The sequence below is a fragment of the Strix aluco genome, chromosome 2 (assembly GCF_031877795.1).
Source record: "Strix aluco isolate bStrAlu1 chromosome 2, bStrAlu1.hap1, whole genome shotgun sequence".
Lineage (NCBI taxonomy): Eukaryota > Metazoa > Chordata > Aves > Strigiformes > Strigidae > Strix > Strix aluco.
Window position 1 is genome coordinate 34,590,798 of NC_133932.1, and position 11,212 is coordinate 34,602,009.

Genomic DNA, 11,212 nt, shown 5'->3' on the forward strand with positions numbered 1-11,212 from the left:
TCCTTATAACAATAGCTATAATACTGCTACCTCTCCCATTTGAGGAAGTTTTGGGCCAGAGACAGCTGTAAAAATTATTTTTAAAAGGGAAAATGCAATCAAACGTTTTATTTTGAGGTAAGCAACTGGGCAGCATTACATGAAAATTGATCTAGAAATATAAGCACTTATTACAGAAAGCCACTTGCATAATGGAAGGTCTGCTTTCTGACATTCAAAACAAATGGGGGGCAACAGAACAAGGAATAAACAAACCACAATCAGAAACAAAGGCCACAGGTAAAAGAAAAAAGGCCTTTACACTGGCATGCAAAAAGGCACAACAAGATTACTCGTAAGTAATTTATAAGCAAGTGATTCAAAGTTTTATCATATACTGTATTGTCTAGTAAAAACTGCTCATGTTTATTTTATAAGAACTCCCTTCATATACACTTACATGAAAAAAGCTAGTGTTGAAAACACCCCACAGGTATGGAACGCATGGTTCATTTGTTCTGGCTTAGGGTAAACTACTGCAGCATCTATCATTATCCACCAACCTGTGAAAAACTAGAAATAAAATAGACTGGTATTACGAGGCTGCCAGGGTACAGAGACAGGCAGGCAAAACACAGCAAATGTTCATGCATATCATTGGTTTAATTGCCTTTTAACAAGTACAAGGTATTCTAGAAAGTTATTAGCTTTAAGTCAGACTGTAAATCTGTTTGATATGCAAGTTCTGCATAAACCTTAAAGTTGATGTTTTCAGAGGAGCATTTGGGAATCGGTCACATTTTCTATTCAAATTAAGCATCAGTGTATGGCTAAATTCCCTGTACAGTTTTTAGAACAAGAATTCAGATTCTAAACACATATGATACACAAACTATGTATTACAGAGGTGTTCTAACATATCCAATTATGCAAAAAATCCACTAGGAATTTCAATCTTTTTAAAGAAGAGATAGCAGAACTGGTACATCATTATCAGACAACATGCAAAGTTATGTGACTTGCAAAAAAGCTGCGTATCAATTACACTTTAAAAAGTTTTAAAGAAATATACTGGACTGAGGGGCAGTTAAGAGTGAAACTTCACTGAATTTGAAACAAAAATGTAACTGTCATACTTCCAAACTTGTCAACACAGTTATGATTCACGTCCTCTCAAAACTTACCAATATGCCCGCAACGATTGAAGCGATGGCATTTCTTCTTTCGCTCCAGTCAATACACTCACATTCTGGCCACCGGAAGTTGTCTAGGAATCCTGCCATTTCCTCAAAGATTAGATTGCCCTTCTTATTTTGTTCTTATACATTAATTTTTCCATACACGCTTGTGTCCTAAATACCTGAAACACAGCCAAAGATGCATTTAATACAAAATAGTAAAATCTTGAGATGTCTGACAACAGTCACAAGCAATCTTTACAATGTCTGTGAGTTTTTATTTGCTTTTTGTTGGGGCTTTTTTTTTTCCCCCAGAATTAAGTATTCCATATACTCTATGGGTTCTATATTGAGCTATATTCAAAAAAACAACCTACCTTACAAACAGTATTACAAAATAAAATCATCACACGACCCAAAAAACTTATGCATTACATATAAAGTACTGTGTCTGAAACAGAAAAGAAATCAAATAGAATGTACTGTTTGTTCAAATGTACGTAACACAAAAACAAAAGCAAGCAAAAAAGCAGGAGCAAAAAAGCAAATATTTCAATCTAAGTTTTATCTTCAAAATAGAATTCTTTCTCTAGCATTAGCAGTTAAGAAAAGTAGGATACATACAACAGGGCTCCATACGCAGACCAGAACTTGGTCTTTGAGGTAGGTCAAGGAATCTTGCATAAGATACCCATATTTCCAGTCTCCAGATAAGATAGATAGTATAGTGCCTTTCTAACACAGAGAAAAAGGAATCAACTCAGTGAGTCACCTAATACCAAGGGTAAAGAATGTCCTGCTTCACAGAGAGAGGGTCATGCAGAACTTTAAATACAGGAAGAGGAAAGTAAAGGTAATTAGTGTTACACAGTGACTACTAAAACAACACAGTTCTCAAACAATTTGGTGAGACAGTAGCTATATAAGATCCTACCCTGTATTCCTATTCTCACACTGTAAGACGATTAGCATATATAGTTTGAACATCAGAAGTTAGAATATTTACAGTTTTTTATTTAGCAGTGACTCACAGCCACTCTTAATGCCATTCTATGTTGTTTCAGTATTGTCAACTTCTGTATTTTCCCAACCTGCCATAAATAATTTCCAGATACTTGTTAAAGGCTAACAACAGACAAATGTCCTTTACGATTATGTTACAGGAAAGACAGATGTAGAGCATTTTTCTTGTTAATAATGGTAATTAGAAGTCTAGAGTGAGAAGTGAAATAAAAATAAAATAATAGAGTTTGCCTACACTACAAACACAGGACACCTCCTATGAATAACATAAAAATTGTCCACTTGAACCTAGTTCCAGAAATCCATCCATAGTTACGATGCTACCTTAAAGCATGAAAATCAATCACTCAATTCCAAAATTATTTTACTTTTGTACAGTATCTGGACTCAACCATATAGTTATTTTCCTAGATCACACTTTTACCTAGCAATTTTCAGATCCTTATTCTTTCTACAACAAAATTGCCGCACTGTGCTACTACAGATTCACAACTGCTCCTACAGTCCTTCCTTCTTTTCCACTCTTAACATGGCTCCATCTGTACTTTACTTGTTCCTCTTCAAACACTGAGTGTGTCTCTTCCTCATCCCGCACTAACCTCTCCCTTCCCCACCCACCCTGGCACAGAGCTCATGGTTCCCACTGCTGTCCCACTCCAGGGTTTGGCCACAGGTAGGAGTAAATAGACAAACACGCTGCGCTACTTCTGCTCCTCACTGAACACAGTCGTGGTTATGTCAAACCTACCAAAGTTTTTACCTTGCCTGTAAATACACCTTCAGTCATTTTCAGAATGACTGAAGCTGTATTTCTTCAAAGCTATATTTTCCTTTGGAATTTTTTCCCATAATGGACCATTTAACTAGTACTAACATATCTAAATAAACCCACCTCCTTCAAACATAATGTAAAGTTCTACTGCAATTCAGAAGCAGGCCAAGAAAAGCCACTGGAAAAAATTATTTCGGATATGTCAACAACAGAAATTACTTTTCACCCTCTACTTGGATGCCCTCCAGAGGTGCCTCGACAGGCTGGAGAAATGCGCTGACAGGAAACTCATGAAGTTCAGCAAGGGAAAGTGTAAAGTCCTGCACCTGTAAAGGAATAACCTCATGTACCAGTATGTGCTGGAGAACAACTGACTGGAAACCAGATTGGCAGAAAAGGACCTGGGGGTCCTGGTGGACACCAGGTTGAACTTGAGCCAGCGATGTGCCCTTGCTGCAAAGAGGATGAATGGTACCCTGGGCTGCATTAGGAGGAGTGCTGCCAGTAGGTGGAGGGAGGCGATCCTTCCCCTCTACTTCCCCCCTGGTGAGGCCACACCTGGAGCACCGTGTCCAGCTCTGGGCTTCCCAGTGCAAGAGAGGCATGGACATACTGGAGAGAGTCCAGCAAAGGTCAACAAAGATGGTGAAGGGACTGAAGCATCTCTCCTATGCCTTTGCTGGGAGAGCTGGGGCTTCTCAGCCTGGAGAAGAGAAGGCTCAGGGGAACCTTATCAATATACAGAAATACCTGCAGGGAGTGTACAAAGAGGACGGAGCCAGGCTCTGCTCAGTGGTGCCCAGTGACAGGACCAGAGGCAACGGGCACAAACAAACACAGGAATTTCCCTCTGAACATCAGGAAACACTTTTCTACTGTGAGAGTGACCGAGCACTGGCACAGAGAGACTGTGGAGTCTCCATCTCTGGAGATATTCAAAAGCCGCCTGGACAGGCTCCTGGGCAACCTGCTGTAGGTGGCCCTGCTTGAGCAGGAGGGGTCAGACCAGATGCCCTCCAGAGGTGCCTTCCAACCTCAACCCTTCTGTGATACTTAAGAAAGAGCCTGTTAAATTCTTGGATGACTCAATGAAAGAAATCTTCTTACTTCTACAAAATTGCTCTACTTCTAAAGGCTGAAACAAAATGAAAAAAAGTCATTCCCTTCTACCACTGAAAGGGGATATATGGTTTGTTTTGTCAGCTAGTTAATTAAGCCAACTTCCAATCCAAAACCTGACTAGCATTTATCCTAGCAAAACCCTTTCAACTTTGCAAAGTCAGTAATGATAAACGTTATGGATACCATACATTGCACAAAACCCTGTCTTAATTAAGCATTTTTTAAACATTAGGTGACAGACCAGAGGCATTTTGCTCACTTCAAAAATATGAGACACAACCTCTCTCAATCGTATTGGATATCAAATGGAGTTTTAACAACTGCATTAATAACAAATGAGTTATAGGGAGACCAGAAAAAGTTGATTTACACGTTTTTTAAAGTATCTTCTAAGATACAGGGTAGCCTTCTGCCAAAGCATATTATTTTATCAGAAATTATATTTTTGTTGCTTAATACTGGGTCACAAACCTGCACTTTGCTTTAATCTTATCTTTGTGCTCAGGAGAGAAGCACCCTATATAATGTGAATAGGCGAAATAAACACTATCTGTTGGTGGTCTTTCTACAGCAGACTAGTACCTGACAACACAATTCTTCTGCTCCACTGGAATAAGATGACAAACATGGAAAAACAAGGTGCAGAGAATTTGCAACAGAACACAGACAAGAAATCTTGAATTATTTCTACAAGTGTCTAATGCTGGAAACCAGCTTTGATTTCACAAAGAAAGCTTAGTGCTAGAGCAGGCACGCAAGAATATGATCCGCGGTAAAAGGTAACAGAGGTGCTAATGCCCTTCTTCTAAGATGACCTAAACATTAACTGATGCCATTCAGAATTCTGCAAAGGAGTCTTTCATACAGGTATTTCAAGAGAGCCCCACTCAACAGTAAAAATAATTAAACATTTCTCTCACTACTGACATAGCTCCACATGTGTACAGACTTCACAGATACACGACTAAAAAGCAGTGATAGACCATTTCTTCCAGCATTATTGAATGTGCCTACATTCTGTGACCAGCGTGTGGATATTTCTCTCTTTGTGAGGAATTTGATCTCTGATCAAATGCACACCTGATTGAGGGCACCCACGTGAGGAGGGCATGACCCCTAAGGGATATGGGGTTTCCATATAAAAGAGTGGCAGGAAGCAGACTGCAGGATGCCAGAACAATTAATCCAGCCTGAAGTTCAACCAACTATTGTCCTGTGCTCTCATTTAAAAGGTAAGCATAGTACCAATCAGACTTACTGGGATGACGGACAGTACAGAGCCAACCCAAATGCCACAAGTTGCCCACCCTCTCACAAGTTGTTACATAAACACCTAGCTATCAAACAGTACTGGTTTTAATACACTAGAGGGAAGGAGCACATTGACACGCTGGAGGGAAGAGATGCCATCCAGAGGGACCTTGACAAGCTTCAGGAGCGGGCCTGTGCAGACCTCAGGAAGTTCAACAAAGCGAAGTGCAGGGTCCTGCACCTGGGTTGGGACAATCCTCAATATCAATACAGACTTGAGGACGAATGGAATGAGAGCAGCCCTGTGGAAAAAAAGGATGTGAGCCGGCAATGTGCGTTTGCAGTCCAGAAACCCAATTGTATCCTGGCACAAATACAGGCTGGGCGATGAACTGATTGAAAGCAGTCTTGCTGAGAAGAACTTGGGGGTATTAGTGGATGGAAAACTGACTATGAGCCAGCAATGTGCGCTTGCAGCCCAGAAAGCCAACCGTATCCTGGGCTGCATCAAGAGAAGTGTGGCCAGCAGGTGATTCTCCCCCTCTACTCCACTCTGGTGAGACCCCACCTGCAGCCCTGTGTTCAGCTCTGGGGCACCCAACATAAGAAGGACATGGACCAGCTTGAGTGGGTCCAGAGGAGGCCACGAAGATGATCAGGGGGCTGAAGCACCTCCCCTGTGAGGACAGGCTGAGAGAGTTGGGGTTGCTCAGCCTGGAGAAGAGAAGCATCCAGGGAGACCTTAGAGCACCTTCCAGTACTTAAAGAGGGCTACAGGAAAGATGGGGAGGAACTCGTTATCAGGGAATGTAGTGATAGGACAAGGGGTAATGGTTTTAAACCAAGAGAGGGTGGATTTAGGCTAGATATAAGGAAGAAATTCTTTACTGTGAGGGCAGTGAGACACTGGCACAGGTTGCCCAGAGAAGCTGTGGCTGCCCCCTCCCTGGCAGTGTTCAAGGCCAGGTTGGACGGGGCTCTGAGCAACCTGGTCTAGTGGAAGGTGTCCCTGCCCATGGCAGGGGGGTTGGAACTAGGTGATCTTTGAACGTCCCTTCCAACCCAAACCATTCTGTGTTTCTGTGTTAATGTTTTGTATGTATGTAGTTCTCAACACCCCTAACAAAGAAAGAGGAAAAGAATAAGCTATATTTCAACTGTGAAAAACCAGTGACATTGTGAAGTTGAGTGTCGACCAAGACCACAGGAGATAAATTAAAGTTTATCCTCATGTGGGTTAATATGGTTACATACATAGGTTTTAGCCCAGATGTATCCTACCACAGAAACAGAAAACTCTGATGAAGACACATGCCTTCAGCTGACCTTCTTACCTGACTAAAAGGTACAAAACTCACTTTTACATCCACATACTTCACAGCAAGGAAACAGGTAAAACCCCTTGCATTAGCTGTCCTTCAATGCCCTTCCTACAATCTGTCTCCTCCCCTTTTCCAAGGGCAGACAGGCTCTCCCACTTTCTCAGGAAACATTTCTCACTCATGTCCAATAAACAGAAACACAAGAACACTTGCAAGAACAAACTGGTGACTGAAGAACTAACAAGGACAGTTATACTTACTGTAAAAACAATACTTGGTAGATGCTAGCACTCAGGTTAAAACCTGAGTTATATATTATTCAGACAAATGGAGTGAAGACACAAGAAACTGGAGCTCAAAGTTTTCATCTGAAAATCAGTTTCTCCCCAAATGAACTGATTTCATTTGAACAAAATATTAAAGCAATTGCAAGAAAATATGAAAAAGCCTGCATAAAGAAGAGCTGTGCAAGGGCCCTAGAATACTGCCAGGTTAACAAAGAACGGAACCACCTATTTCCAAAGAAAAAAAAGAGATAGACAGGAGGAAGAGAAGAAATATAAAGTCAAGAAGAAAATCCTGTTTTCCTCAAATAAGACAGCACCTTCCACAAGCAATCGATCAGAATATGCATTAAGACACACACTTCCGCATATGTATGTACTATGAAAAGGTATTTGGCAGAGACGCTGTAAGAAGCTTATGTGAATGTTTCTACCACTGTAATTTTTTTAAGGGGGGTCTTTTGACTACTCACTCATTTCACTAATTATATGCAGTTTCACTTTCAGTTTCCCATACACCATAGCCCAATACTATTTTGTCTAGTTTTTAAGTCTTACAGAGAACAGGAGGAGAAAAGAAAGGAACTTTTAAATAATCTTATACAAAAACGAGGGGGTGTGGCAAAATTATTAAGCAGGCAATTGCCTTGCATGAATCTGTGTGACGCTCAGCCCCAGAGCAATGTGACTGCAGTCGACAGCAAGTATTAAGAGCGCTATTAAAGTTTCAAGACTTGAGAGAGGCAGAAAAAAGATCAATTCTGCAGTCATCCACAGGCCTATTCTTGCTCATAGGAGTACACTATGTACATCAATATTTATTTAATGGGCTCAAGCCATGACGGGGCAATATGAGGCAGAATCCCAAAGCTGCAACCAAAGCCCTGACGGTAACTGTTACACTGAGGGCACATTACTTCGAAAAAATAAGTAATTTTTTAAAAATTTCCTCTGCAGACCTCAAACTTTCTGCTCAGTCCCACCGCTTCCTTTCCCAGATGCGAATAACGGCAACCTAAGACCCGACGGCGGCCCTGCGGCGGGAGGGACGGGCCCAGCTGCCCGCCCCGGTCCCCGGCGACAGGCCCGCGGCTTCCTGCGGCTGAGGCCGCGCTACGGCAAAAGGTCACGGCTCCGGCGTGAGGGGCAGGGAAGCGCCGCCGGACACCCCCCGCCCCAAGCCCGCAGAGACCCGTCGCGCTGCCCCTGACCAGCACCGAGGGGGGCGTGGGAGCCCCGGGCGACCGGGACGGGACGGACGAAGCCGCCCCGAGCTCCGAGTGCAGGTGAAGGGAAAAGCCGCTGCTCCCCGCGGCCGGGGGGGCGGGGGGGTGTGCAGCGGAGGGTCCCTCGCGGCTTGGCGAGAAGCGGCGGAGGGCACCGGAGGGAGGCGGCGGAGGGCACCGGAGGGAGGCGGCGGAGGGCACCGGGGCGCGCGAGGGCCGCTGGCCGGGGGAGACAAGCGGGCGCGCGCTGCCGCCGGACACGGGTGCCCCGCGCTACCCTCCCGCCAACGCCCGCCCCTCCTTCCCTCGCCACCGCCCCCCCACCGGCGCCGCTGCCGCTGCAGCCGCCTCCGGCGCGGCCCCCCCACCCCTCGCCCCCACCGGCGCCAGCGGAGCGGCAGGAAAACAACGGCCGCACGTACCCCCCCGTCCTGGGCGAGACTCTTCCTTCCGCCTGCGGGGAGCGGGGGTGAGGGGGGCAGAGAGACCCGCGAGCGACGCGGCCGCCCGCCAATCGGAAGCTAGCGCTGCGCGTCACCGGAGGCCGGGTGAGGACGGCGCGCCACGATTGGCCGACGCGGCAGCCCACGCCAGCCACCGGAGCGACGGGCGGCAGGAGGGGCCGGCGCAAGCCCCGCCTCTCTCCGCGCGGGGCGGGGGAGACCCCGCCCCCTCCCCCGGCCTGAGGGTGTGGGAGCCACATGGGACGCCCGGAGTCGCCCCCCAGAAGGGCTGTGACCCGAGTCGTCTTACAGTGTCCCCCAGTGAGGTACAGTGTGCTAACCTGGACGCTTCTCAAGCAGCTCCCATAGTGGAACGTACGCACTTCACCGCAAAGGGCTGTTACACCGTAGCCCTGCGCCGGGTTCAGTAAAGACAAACGGAATTAATAAGCAATTCCGCTCTCTCAGCTGTCCGGGAAGAAGCGCCTGAATTATTTCTTCCTGACTTCGCCGCGTTCCCCAGCCAGCTCCCACACAGCCCGGGCAGTACTTGCACCCCCTGTACGCCCCCCTCATCACCAGCCGGCTGATGTCCACGCTCTCGCTTCTCGCACCCCCATTTCCCGCACGCAGTAAGTGAGCAGGGGTTGGGGACGAGCCAGCGGGGAGCCCTACCCCACACCACTCACCCTGGGACCCCTCCGTACCTGCCACGGTCAGGGAGAGCCAAGAGTGTTTCTACGCATTTTGGTTGCACAATGGACATGATATTCACGTCTGCTCACAACATGGTTTCGAACATGCCCAAAACGTACCAACCAACCCCAAGTTTTTGACTCTCAAATTCCCTTCATACTTCCCACACACAGTATTCAGTTCTTTTTTTCTGGCTTTCTGGGCTATTTCTTGCCAAAGCATTGGAAAGAGAGCCATGCCAGCACCAGAGGTACCTTATCTTGTAAAATACAGACTGCTGCCTATTATAACAGATTTGATATCAAGATTTTAGGGATACTGAGGGAAAATGCTGCAATTGAATTAATTTAAGCATTGAATTTAGGAAAGTGATTAGTCTTGAAAACTCACACTGTGGTGAAATTAAGTACAGAATCAATCTGAAAAGTGAGAAGTAAAAATTTAAGAGTGGAAAAGGATAAACAAAGAGGAAGGCGTTTCAAGGATATTGCTCAAGAATGATGAAGAGCAATATGGGGCACTAAGTAAGAAAAGGAGCACTGTGAAACAGGCCTGTAAAGATGCAACCAAATGGCCACAGAATATTCAGTTTCTTGTTAAAAGACAGTTAAAGTGTGGCCCTATGAAATCCCACTCAAAGTTAAAAGTTGCATTCAAAGCTCTCTTCTCTCAGCTCCCCTCCTTTTTTCCTTCAGTTATGTGCTCACTGTGTTCCACCAGGCCTGGAGCTAAGCCACAGTTTTCTTTTGAAGAAGCTCCTCCTTTCCCACTTTATCTGGCCCAGAGAAGAGGCTACCCACTGCAGAGAGGATCAAGAGGAACAGTTGTTTATTACTCATGATGCTCAGAACCATACCATGAAGAAAAAGTTTGTAAGGAAACTCTTGCCTTGTTGTTCACTGAAAAGGATCATAGCCAATTTTCTTTGTAATTCACATGTGCCTGCTCTCCATCCTCCATCCCTGTTAATACATGTGCCACCGTCTTCTCACCCTCATCTGGAAGCATTACAGGCTGTTGGCCTTCCCCCTAATCTCCTCTCTTCCTTCCAGGCCCTTTCTATCACCCCTCCCACCCCCACACGTGCACACACATTTCTGTTTTCTTAACAGCTGATCTCAGCTGTGGGAAGGTAAATTGTGTGGTTGCCACATCCAGGGAAACACAACTGATAGGGAAATAAGGAAGACACCACGGATCCCCTTCTCCCTCATAGTGGCAGTTTCTCCCACTAAGAATAAAGATTTACCACTTGTTTTTGTCTCTTACATCATTCCGTGCTCTTGCTTCTCATGACTTTTATTCCTTCTCCTCAGAGCCTTTTCCCTAACTCCATATGCATCCTGAGAGGTGTTATTATGCTGAAAGATATTCAGCAGGCCTGTCCTGGTTTCGGCTGGGACAGAGTTAATTTTCTTCCTAGTAGCTGGTACAGTGCTGTGTTTTGGATTTAGTGTGAGAATAATGTTGGTAACACACTGATGTTTTGGTTGTTGCTAAGTAGCACTTACCCTAAGTTAAGGATTTTTCAGTTTCCCATGCTCTGCCAGCAGGTGCAGAAGAAGCTGGGAGGGAGCATGGCCAGGAGAGCTGACCTAAACCAGCCAAAGGGATATTCCATACCATAGGATGTCATGCTCAGTATATATACCGGGGGAGTTGGCTGGGAGGGGCTGATCACTGCTCGGGCATCGGTCAGCGGGTGGTGAGCAACTGCACTGTGCATCACTTGTCTTTCTTGCATTTTACTTCTCTTTCTTTTTGTTACCCTCCTTTTCATTATTATTATCATCATTATTATTGCTGTTATATTTTATTTCAATTATTAATTCTTATCTCAACCCACAAGTTTTAATTTTTTTTCTTTCTGATTCTCTTCCTCATCCCACTGGGGGTCGGGGCGGGAGGAGGAGTGA

General features: G+C 45.2%; 1 protein-coding gene across 4 annotated transcripts in view; it reads right to left on the reverse strand.

Moving 5' to 3' along the window:
* TMEM50B (transmembrane protein 50B) overlaps positions 1-8,747 on the reverse strand; it is a 22,280-nt gene extending 13,533 nt beyond the window's left edge. The window contains exons 1-4 of one of the 4 annotated variants that reach the window (XM_074814257.1): positions 8,580-8,747; positions 1,782-1,892; positions 1,164-1,339; positions 440-552 (exon numbers count right to left, since the gene is read on the reverse strand). In XM_074814257.1, coding sequence (XP_074670358.1) covers positions 440-552; positions 1,164-1,262 — 212 coding nt within the window. In that variant the 5' untranslated portion in view covers positions 1,263-1,339; positions 1,782-1,892; positions 8,580-8,747. Of the gene's footprint in view, positions 1-439; positions 553-1,163; positions 1,340-1,781; positions 1,893-7,890; positions 7,962-8,579 lie in introns of those variants that run through there. The other 3 variants (XM_074814256.1, XM_074814258.1, XM_074814259.1) reach the window with 3 other exon arrangements.
* Between the last annotated feature and the right edge of the window lie 2,465 nt (positions 8,748-11,212).